At 42.0% G+C, this 16026-nt stretch overlaps 2 protein-coding genes across 3 annotated transcripts; one reads left to right on the top strand and one right to left on the bottom strand.

Annotated features, from left to right (window-relative positions):
- The first annotated feature begins 1879 nt into the window (after positions 1-1879).
- On the top strand, positions 1880-4520 carry LOC125223162 (protein PNS1). 2 transcript variants are annotated; one of them, XM_048126173.1, is made up of 4 exons: positions 1880-2147; positions 2218-2532; positions 2618-3769; positions 3870-4520. In XM_048126173.1, exons 1-4 carry the CDS (start codon positions 2130-2132, stop codon positions 4047-4049), a joined length of 1665 nt encoding a protein of 554 aa, XP_047982130.1. In that variant the 5' UTR covers positions 1880-2129; the 3' UTR covers positions 4050-4520. The 2 variants fall into 2 exon arrangements, with proteins under 2 accessions (XP_047982130.1, XP_047982129.1); XM_048126172.1 differs by having other exon boundaries at positions 1881-2147; positions 2615-3769.
- A 9404-nt stretch (positions 4521-13924) lies between these two features.
- LOC125220452 (MADS-box protein AGL42-like) lies at positions 13925-15762 on the bottom strand. Its single transcript, XM_048122621.1, has 6 exons — positions 15617-15762; positions 15112-15172; positions 14665-14732; positions 14475-14574; positions 14302-14385; positions 13925-14200 (listed from the first exon to the last, which is right to left on the bottom strand). The coding sequence occupies exons 1-6, from the start codon at positions 15760-15762 to the stop codon at positions 13925-13927; spliced, it is 735 nt and encodes a 244-aa protein (XP_047978578.1).
- Positions 15763-16026: the final 264 nt, after the last annotated feature.

Genomic DNA, 16026 nt, shown 5'->3' with positions numbered 1-16026 from the left:
GTCAATTCAACCCAAAATCCATGGGCCGGCCCGAACAACCCAGTAATATAAGCGGATTAGGGCTGTAATTTTGTTACCCGAATACAAAACGGGCTAAATGGGTTGACACGAATGGGTTGGCGGGTTAAACGGGTTGGCCCGAACGGGTTGCGGGTCGGCCCGATGGGTTGTGAGTTTTAATTATAAAATATTAAGTTTTAGGGGTTTTTTTATATTTTTGAATCCTCAATCTTCATTCTACACAATCATTAGTCTTATTCAATCTTCATTCTACACTTTTCCACTCGATCCCACAATATTAGCTTTCAAGTTCCATCTCAACTCATTATTGCACCGTCCCATCATCTGCCACTAGTGTCTTACCACCACCAAAGTCAATCAAGACAAAATTAAGAACTAACCCATCAAAATCTTAATATATTTATCATTTTAATAATGATTCATGTAAGATATGATTTTTAATTTTCATAAAGAATTAGTTACGAACAATGCCATAATAATGACACGAACACAAACTTTAATTTATATTGTAGTTGATCGAGATGAAAGACTTCTTTTCAAGTATTATTGAAGAAAACTATGAAAATTTGAAGATTTTATTCTAAACTAAAAAGAAAAAAGTATCTAAAATTTAAAATCATTTTATAGAAGAAAATTTTGATATCAGAAATTATTTTCGAAAGCTTTTAGGCTCGAATAGCCCGATGGATTAGCCCAAAATCCGACGGGTTAGGGTTAGAGTTGAAAATTTATGACCTGAAAAATCCATAACCCGAATGACCCGCACCCAATAGCTCGACGACCCGAGTGGGCTGGCCCGAACCCGAACGGGTTAGCCCGATTGACATCCCTACCTCCACCAGTGCTTAGCCCTCCCAACCTCCCCTCCCATTTAATTTATTTACTTATTGGTGTTTTATCAAATATTATTAGCAAACAAAAACAAAATCAACTGAAGTAAAAAAAACATAAAAAAATCTTCGTAATATTAAAATTTTAAAAAATAATACAATAATAAACAAACTTATAAATAAAATCCAAATGATATCAACTGTCCGAAGGTGTTGACTAAGCCATGTTTTGTTTCCTTCTAGTTTTGAGTATAAACTGGAAGCTTAATTAATGTTATATTGATTGTCGCAATCAGGGTTATAATAAGATAAAGTCCATCATGAATTGGCTCAACATCATATTTATTTCAATTGACCCATTTCTGATTTCTACTTCCTACTCTAGTACAATGCATTAATTATTGACGTCGAAAATAACATATACATATTCCAGAGATCCGATAATTTAAATACTCCTTTATTAGCCCATAAAATTAAAAATTTACTGTATTTGCAATGGGGTCAGAAAGCCTATAATTTTGATATGTTGATAATTATATGGAGGAACATGTTTTCAAATAAATAGATAAAATAGGAATATTTCACCACCCACTTTTTATTATCTATAGAATATTTTGACCTCTTTGTCCTTATCCATGTTTTAACCATAAAATTCAACATTTTCTTTCCCTACAACTATTATTTTACTTACATTAAAGATAAAGATAACAAGATTCTATAAAGGAGAAAAGCATCACATTTGAATGTAAAGATTACAGTCTCTTTCAGTTTCAACTTTGAACTTTACGTGCCAAATTTCTCGATTAGGATATTCAATAACTGAGAAAGAAAACGCACATTTAAAATGGGTTCGGACAATGCATTATTTAATTCTCATGTAAATAATTGTCATTAAACTCTGCGACATAGTTATACGACACGGACCAGTGAAAGATACGAAGCATATACCACATTAAAGTTTTATTTCTCCCAATGCATAATAAATATTCACATAGATATTCCATATTTCCACGAAAGCCGCCATGGACCTACGCACACAGGATCACACCTCAGCACCAGAAACTGGTTCCTAAAAAATCAGCATTAATTCCCATCTTCTTCTTCGTCCAGCCACGCGCCTCCCGCGCGTGGGCGGTAAAGGTACAACTACGTCAGAAAAGCCTATAGTGAAAAGGTACAACTGTAGATAGTGGAATCAATGGAGATAGCAGCAGCCAATTGCATCACCAACTCATAACTAGAAAATCTAACGCTCCTCACCACGCGCCGCCGTGTCCAATGGGCGCCGAAGAACCGGTGAGTCCACCGCCTGCAACCTAATTCCGATAATCCCTCTCTCAATTTTCTGTGATGTTTTTGTTTTCAGGTGGATGAGAAATCGGAGAGAGAGAATGTGGAGAGAGAAGCGGATTTGGAAAAGGGTGAGCTGAATATCCAGAAGGAATCGGTGCAAACACTTCCCCCAAATGCGATTCACATGTCGAGAATGCAGCGATTAAGCGCCACAAACCCCCTCCGCCTCGTCATGGATAATGGCACGCGAGTCGCATCTCCCTCTCCAGCTCGCCCCCCGCCGCCGCCGCGCGCCTCAGCTTCCCCTCCTCGTCCCCCTCCTCCAGTCGAGACGACGCCGCCACCGCCGCAAACGCAATCGCAATCGCGCTCAATACACACTCCACAGGTAAAATTCGAATTAATCTCATTAATTAAAGGAGAATCAATCAATCAATTAAATCGGTAATGGTGTTGTTTCAACTGAGCAGCAGCAATCGCCGGTGACATTGAATTCGAGGAAATACACAAACAAAATATCTCTGTTTGTGTTCACTCTGCACACAGTGGCGGCGGTGTTGCTGGTGGGGTTTCTAATATACAGGGGGGTGAAGGGGCTATTAGAAGAAGGCCAAGCGCGGCGGCGAGAGCAGCGCGTGCTGAAGTATTTCCTCCCTCAGGTGGAGGCCGCCGCTCTCCTCAGCATCACCCTCGCATTCGTCTGGCAGAAGGCCGTCAGAGTGTGGCCTCACATCATGGTGCACTTCATAATTTGGGGCTCTTTCGCCCTAACCCTAACCACCGGAATCCTCCTAATCTGCTTCCAAACCCCCGCCACCGACGGCGTCGGCGTCCTCTACATCGCCTTCGCTGTCGGCAACGGCCTCTACGCCTGCTGGGTAACGCAGAGAACCAGCTTCTGCTCCAAAATCTTCGTCAAATCGCTCGAGCCAGTCTCCAAATTTTCTGATCTAAACCAGCCGACTTATTGGATGCTCGGAGCCGGATTCTGCTGGATGTCGTTGTGGATTTTCGCGGTCGTTGGGGCGTTGAACTTCCATTTCCCGGCATTGATGATAATAGTTCTTGTTCTGAGCTTGGCTTGGACTGCTGAGGTGATGAGGAATGTAGCTAATTTGACAGTTAGCAGAGTGATTGCTCTGTACTATCTTAGAGGAATGCAATCCAGCACCCAATTCTGCTTCCAGAGAGCCCTGTCGAATAATCTCGGAAGCGCCTGTCTCGGATCACTCTTCGTCCCAACCATCGAGGCTCTGAGGATCGTGGCCAGAGGGCTCAATTTGATAGAAGGGGAAGACGAGTTCATGTTCTCGTGCGCGCATTGCTGCCTCAGAGTGATGGAGTCCATCTTCCGGAGAGGCAATGGCTGGGCATATGTGCACATTGCAGCGTACGGGAAAGGGTTCGTGAAGGCGTCTCAGGACACGTGGGAACTCTTCGTGAAGAGGGAGATGGGCGAGGTTGTGGACTCGGATATAACCACAGCCATCTGCTTCCTCACAGGAGTGTGCAGCGGGGCAATCTGCGCCATCATGGTGTCGTCGTGGACATACGCCCTGGACGATCGCGGTGCTAGCTACATCGGGACGCTCGCGGTGCTAGCTACGTTGATCGGTTACCTAATGGTTGATGCACCAACAACCACCACTTGCAAAAATTTTAATCTTTTATCCATGTGATTTGCTAAAGTATTAATTTAATGGTATAATGTTGTGATTGGAACAGACTAGGATTGCAATGGCGTTGCCTCATGCCTGCGTGAGCTGTTACTACGTCTGCTACGCCGAGAATCCCGAGAATCGGCTGTTCGATCGGACCATACCCGACCGGATCGATTTGATCAAATCAGGCCGCCTCGAAGCTGTCGTCCCGACGCCGAGGGTTCCGCGGAGATTCCAAAGGTAGCCTAATGTAAACATTGATCCATTTTATGTACATATTCTGCTGGCCTAATGTAACATTGATTTTTAACTTAAGGTTGATTTTGTGAGGCATGAATAAGGATGTGTTAGACTTAGATGTTGGAATTTGTAGCATATTCAATGTTGTTGTGTGGAGATAGGTATGCAAAAGAGAATGAATAATAATGGTGAAGATGAAGTGAGTGCTTTAGAAATGGTGGCCACATCCACATTGAGATTTATTCGTATTAGTTTAACTTTATGGGATCAGAAAGATGGGATCTACTTTTTGGGAAATATACGATGCGATATTGTGAGTTGTCCCACCATCAATATTGTGTCTTTGTCTTAGTTTGGTTAGCCTATTATCTTAATAGTTGATGACAGGCTCACAGGCATGGTGGGTTATTGTAAATTTGTAATATGTACATATATACTATAAACTGACAAATGCTACAACATGTTTATTTGTTTATTTTTTATTGCGAGGGTTGAGTAGGAAATTACACTATGCCCACTTTAATTACTTTCTGGCTCATAAAGTTTCGACCAAAATGTTAATAGACTAAATAATACATCCTCTGTCTCTTATTACTAGCTAGTAGTACTTCTTTTTGTATGAGATTTAAAAAGTTGTTTTTGATGGATAAGTAGAGATAAAAAAAGAGAGTAAGAAAATAGAGTACAATAAGAAAGAGAATAAAGTAAGTATAGTTTGAGACACCATGGGACTACTCTGCACATATTCTATAAGCCAAAACTTTGTGTACATTCAAGCATATGATCCATGTTACTCTAATTATATTTAATTTGGGTTTGACAGTTCATAAGCGGGATTTTATGCTAGTATTAGTTGTAGCTAGATTTAATCATGGCGATGGATCATGCATATAAGTATATTAGAGTGGACGCACAATTAATAATCCAATATTTTGTTTGATCATATTAACACGATATGTTGTATTGGTTTTAAATAATACTACTATTTTATTGGATAAAGTAAATGACTTTAAATTAGCTGGAAAACCACAATGACCACAAGTTTCGTCTAAAAATGAAATTCACATTTTTACGATCTTTAAATTAGAAAAAATATCCACCTATTTAAGAAAAAGAAAAATATCATCTTCTTTTTTTCCTTTGTTTTGCCCCCATGCGCAATGAGGCTGGATTTTACGGCAGCCAAATGTGTCACAATTCGCAGCCTTATTGCAACCGGCCGCAAGCAGAGGCAGCCGGAAAATCAACTATAGGCGCAGCAGTCCTTTTGGTTTTGCTGCTGATTTTCTGTCTTTATTAGAGCATCTCCAATGGCGGCGAGCGGGCCGGCTAGCCGATACCCGGCGCTGGCTGGTCCGCTCGCCGAACCATTGTGGGCGGCGAACGCCAATTCGGCAAAAAAATAGGCGAGCGCTGGCCGATGCGCTCGCTGATTGGCTTTGCCACCATTGTAGGTGAGCGATCGGCCAACGTTTTTTATTTTTTAATTTAATTTCCGAAACACTATATATACGCGATTTGAACGTCATTTTCATTTGCATCGCTTGTTTTAACGAGTTTTCTCTCTTTCTGAATTTCTGTACAAGAGCAATAACGCGAAATGGATAACAACGAGTCTACTCCAGTGACGAGTGGGTCTCAAACTCCCACGGTACCCGTGGGAGGTGGATGGGGACCGATGGATGGGTACTACAATATGTACCCATGGCAGATGATGCCCGGGATGGCAGCCAGGGAAGTGGGATGTCGGGCGGGCAGATGATGCCGGGGTGGGGGCCGAGATGGCAGGGGATGCCGGGGGATGCAGTGGATGCAGGGTGGGATTCAGGGGATGCCGGTGGTGCAGCCGGGGGAGGGACAATGTCTATCGCCCCAGTCTTGACTTTTTGACTGCGTCTTCCCACACATCGACCCCAGTGGAGACTCAATTCACTGGAGATGACACTTTCTCCCTAGAGGAGTTGTTGGAACAAGTCGATCGCTATGAAGACACTCCCAGGGATACAGGGGAGTAGGTCAGGGGTAGGTCGGGGCGCACCGAAGAAGAAGAAGGGCAAGGGCAAAAAGGTGGTAGGCGAGTTGTCGCAGCCGGCTGATGACGACAGTGTACGGAGGAAGGGGACGGATGATGAGAACGTCGCGCTGTCCAAGGCTTGGGTGTTTGTTTGTGATGATCCCCTCGTTTCGAACAATCAGAGGATCGTCAACATGTGGGCTAAAATTGCAGCAGCCTACAAGAGGAATTGCCCGCACGGGAAGCCATACAGTGGGGAGGAGTGCCGAAAGGGTTGGGACCGAATAAGGGCTGTGGTCTTCCGATTTGCGGGCTTGTACACCAACGCCCTCCGCATGAAGACCAGTGGCCAGACCGACAAGGACTGCAAGAGGATAGCGGAGAGAGCATTCCCCGTGTCGGGGATTTATAAGGAGTTCACCTACCGGAACTGCTATGTGGTGCTGATGGATTCCGAGAAGTTCCGGGCGGGTGTCGATGCTGGCTGGCCGAAGAAGCAGCGGCTGAACCTCGCCGGTGACCACAGCAGCAGCGGTGGCTCCCACGAGCTCCCCGACGATGTTCAGGAGTTCCCGACTCCTCCATCGTTCACTCGCCGCACTCGCCCGGTTGATCAGAGGAGGGCGCAACGGGCAGCCAGGGGAGGCGGCCGGGGGTCCGAGGAGGTCCAGTCGGCATCCCCCCCCAGTGGCAAGTCGCCAGCAGAGCTCGCCCGCATCGGGCGTCAAGCAACGCAGCTGAGAATGCATAAGATCATAGGTGAATGGAGGGCGGCAACTGACCCCGTGGAGAAGAGGTTTCTTCATGACCTCCTCGAGAGTATGCGGATCGATTTGGCGACGGTCGCGGTAGAGGTGGGGGGCTCAGCTGCGGCCTCAGATACGGCAGATTTGGGGGTCCCGGGTAGCGGCGAGGAGTAGAGTGAGGCGGGGGCTCGTGTTTGGAAGCCCGGTTTTTTTTATTATGTAAATTTTTTTAATTATTGTACTTTTTTTTTATTTTAATGAATTTTTCCGTATATGTGTCGTAAATTTAATTTCGTATTTTGTCTTTAATTCTGTATATTTAGTTGTGACTAGTCTATTGCTTGTCTAGTTGCTTGTTAGATGATGTGGCAGGAGGAATATTAGTGCTGATGATGTAGCAGGAGGAGTTTGTGGCTAGCCTATGGTTATTGGGCTAGCCTATTGCTATTGAAGATGCTCTTATAGTGTTTTTTAGCTGTATAATCGAAATTTTTATTTTTATTTTTATTTTTAAGGGGTGCGTTATATTATTAACTTTTTAAAGTTAGCAATTGATCACACCTTTTATTTTTAATATATTATTCTATCTCTAAATACTTTTATTCTTCTTCAGTTTATAGGGTGTGAAACAATTAAAGTTAATGTTGGGTATCGGTGGTGCACACTCGAACTCCACATTAGTATGATATTGTCCGCTTTGGGCAAAGCCCTCATGGTTTGGGTATCGGGGTACTCCCCAAAAGACCTCATACTAATGGAGTTGGGGTAGCCCATTTATTCACTTGCAACTCTTGTTCATTCTTCAATGTGAGAATCGTTTGGCCTCACAGTTAATATATGAATTTTAAGCAAGTAAATATTTATCATTGTAGTACTAGTATAATTTTTAAATTGCATTGGTATTTTAATCAAGGTTTTGTATTCTAAATAGAAAACTGAAATGTTGAAATAAATTTTGGCTGAAAAGTAAGTACTTACTAAGTTTTTGGCTGAAATTAAAAATGGTAAACCCGCGGGACTAGGAGCTTCTTGGGCGCCGGTACGACCCAATGTTGGGTCCACATGAACTCATCCATCTCCTCTCGGGATCCATATTGAAGAGATTCATTTTAGAGGGAAGAAAGTTTGAGAGTGATAGGAGTATGTAGAATAAAAATGGAGTGATAGGAAATAATTAAAGTTTGGAATTAATAAAAAATAAAATTAATCAAAAATGTTTTGCGGCACCGACGCCCGACCTGCTCCGCTGCGCCGCAATTAGGACGGTCGCCTCTCCGGGCGAGGAGAACAACGAGTCGCCGGTTAACATTGACGATTATGACATCAGAGATTGAGGCCATCGGGCGGAAGGGCAAGGGCAAGAAGAAGACTACTGATGGCAGCAGGCCCAAGAAATATATTCCCCGAGGAGACGTTTTTTTTGGTGAAGGTCTAGATTGATGTCTCCGAGGATCCCACCATCGGCATCGATGTCCCCAAGGATCCCATCATCGGCAACTCCCAGAAGTGCAGAGTGTTCTGGGAGTGGCCACCGAGAAGTACAATACTCAACGACCAAGAGGCACAGTGGAGCATGAGTTCAAGAAGCATCGGAAGCATTGGGGCCGTGTTCCGAAGGACGTGACAAAGTGGAACGGCAAGTGGACTAGCGCGGTTAGGATATGGCCGAATGGATGTAGCAAGATGAACCTCGTCAGGAAGACGACGCCTACTTTGCGGACGGGAAGAAGGCCTTCAAGTACTACCGTGTCATTTTAAAATTTAGAGAATAAAAAAAGAAAAGAAAAAATTTCCTACTTTAGAGACAAACATCATTTTTATAAATCAAATTTAACTAACATTTACGTACTTATTGTTAGTTGAGTGTTGAATAAGGATTTGAATTCATCTTGTTTCCGTTGTACCACGGTATTACGTTTGTCTTTGTGCCAGCTAAATCTAATTAATTAGACTTTGTTCCAACATGGTCTGAAGGAGTTGATTTTTTCCTAAATTAGTACATATTGCTTTTAAGCTTCAACTTTTGTTAATAATAAGTCAATATATAATGATTTTCGTTTCTTTAAAAATATTACTCCGTCATTACTTAATGACTTATGAGGCAAAATATCTTTTACTTAGAATCTCCAATGGTAGGCTAGCGACCGGCTAGCCGATTGACGTGGCTAGCCGATCGGCTAGTCGAACCATTGGAGTAGGCTAGCCGAATTTCGGCGAAAAAACCGGCCAAGGCTAGCCGATTGCGTGTGGCTGGCCGATGCGCTGGCCGCCATTGTGGCGGCCCGATCGGCCAGCGACGATTTTTAATTTTTTTTTTTTAAAAAAACCTATATAAACGCGATTTTAGTTTCATTTTCATTTGCACCGCTTGTTTTAACGAGTTTTCTCTCTCTCTAACTTTCTCGTACAAGAGCATCATCGAGCGATGAGTAACACGGGTGGTAGCGGTGGTGGTAGTAGTGGGGATGCTTGAGGAGTACGAACGGAGGATGAACGAGGCTATGAATGCCTACATGAACCGCGAGATGGAGCGATACATGTGTAGGGTGGAACAGCGGCGATACCTCGCCCTCCACGGGTTATCCACCACCGAGCGGTGATTGATCGGGATCACGCCGCTGCACATCAGCGGCTGTACGGCGACTACTTTTTGGAGAACCCGCGGTTTTCCTCACACATGTTCCAAGCGGCGTTTTAGAATGCGCGGGGAGTTATTTATGCGTATCGTTGGCGCATTAGAGCGTCGATATCTGTGTTTCCGCTTCAGGCACGATGCGGTTGGCCGTACCCGGCCACACCCCTATTCAAAAGTGCACGGCGGCAATTAGGCAGTTGGCCTACGGAGGCGCGGCAGACATGTGGGATGAGTACCTCCACATCGGTGAGTCGACAGCGGCTGGAATGTCTCGAAGTATTTTCGTGAGGGCGTGATGAACGTTTTCGGTGAGCGGTACCTTCGAAGCCCTACTCCCGAAGATTGTCGGAACTTTGATGCGATACACGGGGAGAAGCATGGGTTCCCTAGGATGTTAGGCAAGCATAGACCGTATGCATTGGGAGTGGAAGAACTGCCCCGACTGCCTGGAAGGGGGCCTACACGACCGGCTACAAGTCAAAGAATCTCACGATGATCCTCGAGGCCGTAGGCGATTACCGGCTTGTGGATTGGCACGCGTATTTTGGGGTAGCCGGGTCGAACAACGACCTCAACGTCCCGAACTCGTCTCCCCTCTTCAACGAGAAGTGCCAGGGCGTCGGTCCAGCCGTCTTGTTTGTGGCCAACGGCAACCGGCATGATATGGGCTACTACTTGGCGGATGGGATATACCCTAGGTGGCCCGTCTTTGTGAAGACGATCAGGCACGCAAGTGATGAAAGGAAGGCCTACTTTGCGGAACGGCAGGAGTCGGCGCGCAAGGACGTGGAGCGCGCATTTGGTGTGCTCCGGTCTCGATGGGCGGCAATTAAGGGTCCAACGCGTTTGTGGGATGTCACATGCGTATCCCAAATAATGTATGCCTGCATTATCCTGCACAACATGATCGTCGAAGACGAAGGCGTACAACTGACTAGTTGGGCCAATGACGATGAAGCCGGTCCAAGCCACGGAACGGCCACCCCTAGCGTACGACGCGGGGTACCTCTCGATGAAGCCGGCCGCCTCAAGGAATTTGCCGACATGCGCCAAGTGGATGCTCATATTCAACTCCAAAAGGATATAATTGAAGAGTTGTGGGCACGGAGGACTGCACGACGATAGTTTTTTTTTCTTTATTATGTACCTTTTTAAATGTAATTTTTTTTTTTATCTATGTACCTTTTTAAATGCAATTAATGAATTTTTCCGTATATGTCTCGTAAATTTAATTCCGTAATTTAATCGTAATTTTAATTCCGTAAATGTAGTATATTTTGAATTTTTTTTTTTGCGGCTGGTCTATGGCTGGCCTAAATCTGATGTGGCAGGTGGAATTTTAGTGCTGCTAACATGACAGGGAGAGAGAGTGGCTGGCCTATGGCTGACCTAATAGCATTGGAGATGCTCTTATTACAGAAATTTTTTAAATCCCTATATAACTTCCCAAAATGAAATATACTTACTACAGATCAACAATGTTTCAAACAATATTCATGCACGCAATGGTGACGTTAATAATTAGTAGTTTAATATTTACAAATCAAGCTTTGGAAAAAGTAAGAAAGTGACCATAGGTGGGAATATAAATCCGAAATGTTTATTTTTACTGGTTCACTGAAATTTAAAACTCAAATCTCAAAAATTTTCAGTGCTACATAGCTTAAAGCAATTACCATAGTGGTCAAATCCTAGGCACAATGACGGATTGGCGTATGCGATATGAGAATGAGGATGATATATTTATGAATAAATTTTGGCAAAATCAAACACAGTTGGTTGTCAATTGAAACTAAAAAAGATAATATTAGAACTATCCCACCTCGGTGTACAAAGAGAACTGAAATCAGTATATAAGTCTCATGGGCCCTCCTTCTATCACCAATTGGTTTTAGGATGGAACTCATAGATTTCTATCATGGTATCAAAGCGGATCGCCGGTTGTGGGTCAAATTTAACTGACCCAGCAGTATATCTGGGCTTAAAATTTGGGCCAATCGTCCAACAGATTAGAAAAAAAAAGTCACCTTGAAGGGTTTGAGGGAGGGTGTTGGCAATTGAAACTAAAAAAGATAATATTAGAATTATCCTCACGTCGGTGTACAAAGAGAACTAAAATCAATATATATAAGTCTTATGGGTCCTCCTCCTATCACCAATTGGTTTTAGGATGGAATCCATAGATTTCTACAATTTATTTAGTCAAACTATAAATTTTCTAAAAAAAAAAGTTGTTTTCCTCTAGAAAGTTGCTTATCCTATAAAACCCGAATGACTCAAAAATATCCTATAAAACCCGAATGACTCAAAAATAACAATCAATGATTTGAATATTTCATTTTCTTGAACTAAAACCGAATCGATAGGACCTTTATATTGATTCCAATTAAATGGTGAAGTGTTTGTTATGATCCCAAAACCTCTAAGCCGAATCGAATATACTCCCGATAAATCTAGCATCCCTACCTAAATATGGTATTACTACTAGTATTAAATTGCAAAGCCAAAAATAATCGTACCGTTGGCGTACACCCAATACAATACAAAAACTAACCAATAATTAAATAGGTCAAATTTCCAAATTAAATAGTCACGTTTAAATTAATGGCGAAAGGTGATTGTTATCCAAACGCATAAATAAAATAAAATAGTAGTACTTGACAAAAAAGGCGTGTGAAATGCAATGCGTCGGCGATGAAGCAATCTCCAATTTGCAGAAACCACACGGTTTGGGTTTGGGACTTGACCATTTTCCAATTCCTTGTGCCTCACATCCCTTCAGTTGCTGGAATTGTTTTTGATGGTTTCTTCCCCTTTTACATCTACATATATAAATATGTAGGAATGTGTATACACAGCATCACACACAAACTCAAATGGTTGTATTGGTAGAAAAGCTAGGGCGTTCCCTCAATTTCCCACCATCCAACCCGAAGCCGCTGGATCGCCCCCTCAAATCGGCTGCCCTAGCCGATTTCCGATCTAGAATCGCGGAATTCATCGCCGGAATTGGATCCGAGCTGCTCTCACTCAAAGGATTCGACAAATGCTTCGATCTGATCCACTCAAGCAACACCGCTTTTGCGGAGCTGGCAATCCAGATCGACTACCCGATGCGGCAGTGGGGCCCCTGCCTCACCGCAGAGTATCTCAGCTGCACTTCCGACCTGCTCAGCCTCTCCAACGCCGTCACCTCCTCCGTCTCCCATCTCTCCCACGCCAAGATGCGCCTCCTCCACGCCCTCACCACTTCGCCGGCCGCAGAAGCTCGCCTCGCCGCGCCGCCGCCGCAGAAGATCAAGTTCGAGAAGGCGATCGCGCTGGACGAGAGGGCGACTTCGCGGCAGGAGCAGGTGCTCCTCGAAGCCCTAATTTTGTGCAGGAAATTAGGATTATTGGCGCTGGGTTTGATTGTTTCCGGATTGTGCGGGGATGCGGAAACATACATGGAGATGAGAGGAATTGAAATTGAGGATCCGTTGTTGAAGGAAGTGGATTCGAGATTCTGCAAAGAGGTGGTGGGGGTGGTGGTGATGGAGGAGGTGAGAGAGGTGGAGATGGGTGAGGGAGTGGAGGAGGTGAAGAGGAGATTGAAGGTGATGGAGGATTCACTGCAGCGGATTAACACTCAAACTGATCATCTCTTCTCCCAACTTTTGAGTGCAAGGAATAAGGTGATCGCAAACATTAGGTTTCCAGAGTAGAATCATCCCAAATTTAACTTCGTATATTTGTGCTACACAAAATAATAGTATCTCACTTTGTAACTTGTAAATGATGTAAGATATGTTAAACTTTTTTTTTTTCCAAAAAATTAATGCTCATTGCTTGTATTATTGTATATGTAACTTGTATTAGTAATTATAAAAACACAAAAACTTTTGTATGTCCATACAATGCACAATCAGTCTTTAGATTAATTGGTATGGGACTACTTTTACAATTTTTAAGATATTTTTGTTTTTATTCTATAATCTCAAGATATTTAAGTAAGTAGTGGTCTATGTTAAGATAAGAGATGAGGAGTACAAAACTACACTTATATTTATTCAAGTAACTTCAAGAATAAGAACAATGGGAGAAGACTAGAACTCATATTAAAATAAAATAATTCTCCTTAACATAAACTTCTTTTACTAATATTTGTATAAAAACTAAAAACATATTTTTAATTAATAGTATTATAATTCTTCCTTCAAATCATCTAATTATAAAAATGTGTTATTCAAATAAGGTAGAGTGTCACTAAAATTGAATTTGATGTCTCTAAATTATTTTTGATGTCTTAGTTAGTTTTAATTATGAGAACGAAAAAGAAAAATGAAGAAGAAAAAAAAAGACAATTAAAATTTGAGGTTGAACCAACTAATTATAATTAAAATTTAACTAGAACGGATTCAAACACATTGCTGAGATGCGACTATTATAGTAGTCAGAGCCATTTACAAGAAAAATATGCACACATTGTATACCATATTTAAAGCCTAATGCTCACTAGCATTATATGTACCACTGCTGATACCAAGCTTTGCGGCAAAACTGTTACGTGGAAGAAATTGGTACTGGACTCGTTCAGGCGGCTCCCCAGTAGCAGGGTCGTAAACAGAAATCGGTACTGGATTATAAATTTTTGTTGGAACAAAGTTCTTCTTAAGCTGTTCCGGCTGCACAACATCCTCCTCCGTTGCAGGGCAGTGAACAGAAATTGGTACTGGATTATAAATTACTGTTGGAACAAACTTCTTCTTAAGCTCTTCAACCTGTGCAAGTGAAATAAACGGTTTATTTAAAGATATTCATGAGCAAAAGCCAAGCATACAATGTGGCTACTTATTCATCATAGTGTAGGAGATGGATTTGCCTGTCTCTGCAACATCTGGCTTTTCTCCAGCTCCTGCTCTTTCTGCATTCTTGATTTTTCTAATTCATCCCTCAACAGTTGCAGCTGCAAAATAGAACATTCTTTTAGGGACAAGTACTTCTAAAACCTTTTGATTTAACTATCAGTATAAGAATGTGACATAAATGTCAAACCTTTGTATCCTTTATAAACATCATCCCTTTGTTTATTTTCTCTCTAAGCTCAGATAATTCATGTGAGCTCATCTGTGCCAAGTCCTTACCAAGAAATTTCCTGGACATCACAACCAATATATAAATAAAACAGAGATTCTCTCAAAATATATGCCAATGCTGAGATTTCTAAAGTGAGTTGTATTTCTACCTTGGTTTGAGTTTATCAGCATTCTGTTCGGAAACACCGGCCTCCTTCAGTGCATCTTCCTCAGTTGTCTGCTTTTGGTTCAAGAAAAGAGTTAAACCAGAAAACTGAACTCTTATGTTTAACAATGATAACCGGTCAAGACAGTTTTTAAAAAATAAGAGACACCCTAACAATAGTTTGTCAAAATAGTGAAATATCTGGTGATAGGCGATTAACAGAGCTCGTCTATGTTCTAAAATTACTAGTAGTCCGAACTCCATCACTAGAAGGAATAGACAACATATCAGACTTAATGTCCTACAGAGCTTCTATACATATACAACTTCTCTAGAAGATTTTGTTAGTATCAAAAGTCATCCAAGGCAACCATGTTTTGTCTTTCAGCCAAGCCTTGTATATGGAAAGGCAAAGAAGAAACGCAAATTAGATTGTCTACAAGAAACATACCTCTGGATTAGGATTGCCAAGTTCCAAGCACGTTTTGTATCTTGTTAAAATTTCCTGCATACTGCAACAACAAACACAGTTTAACTCAACTTCCCAAGGATGAAACATGGTGTTTGCATAAAACAATCAATTAAACGAACCATATCGATAAGCATATTGGCATTTAAAGAAACCTACCAATACCATCAATTATGAAATTAGTAAAAAGCACAAAAAAATTGGGGATATATTTAATTGCTACTCTAACTGAATATGAGATTAGACGATTTTCTGGTGCAAGAGCCTCAATCTAATGATACAGAGATGAGAAATCAGTAATCAATACCAGCAACAATGAAAGCAATCAAAACATAACTAATCATACCCTAGAAAACTCAATTAGAGCGCAATAAGAGGAAAACAGAAATAGCATGCGAAGGAATGAGTGAAGAAGGGGTAAATTTAAGCGGGAAATTCGAATTTAAAATTGAGTAGCAAGTAAAGCGAAGTAAGTATAGAATTGTACCTGGAAGTAGCAAATTCGTAGATTTTGCCATGAGAGGAAATAATGATAATGGCGACTTGAGCATCGCAGAGAACGGCAAGTTGACGCGCCTTGTTGAACAAGCACGCACGCCTCCTAGAGAAGGAAGCTTCTTGCTGGCGATCCATTAATCCAAACACAAATCGGAAACGCAATTAACCAACTTTTCTCACCTCAGATTTTAGAGAGACGGAAGAAATTGATTACAAGAGAGAGATGAAAGACTTTATAGATGTTGGGTTTGCATGCATTCCAACTAACTCACTCTTTAATTTAATCTTTTTTCCTTTAATAATTTGTTTTTGGTTTTGTTTCCATAAATTAGTTAACTAGATTTGCATGATATTGAATTGGATTCGTTTTTACCATAATTAAGTAGACTTTGCGAATAT

The sequence above is a fragment of the Salvia hispanica genome, chromosome 4 (genome assembly GCF_023119035.1).
Source record: "Salvia hispanica cultivar TCC Black 2014 chromosome 4, UniMelb_Shisp_WGS_1.0, whole genome shotgun sequence".
Lineage (NCBI taxonomy): Eukaryota > Viridiplantae > Streptophyta > Magnoliopsida > Lamiales > Lamiaceae > Salvia > Salvia hispanica.
The sequence above is the reverse complement of the archived record's forward strand: the minus strand, read 5'-3'. Positions and strand labels throughout refer to the sequence as shown.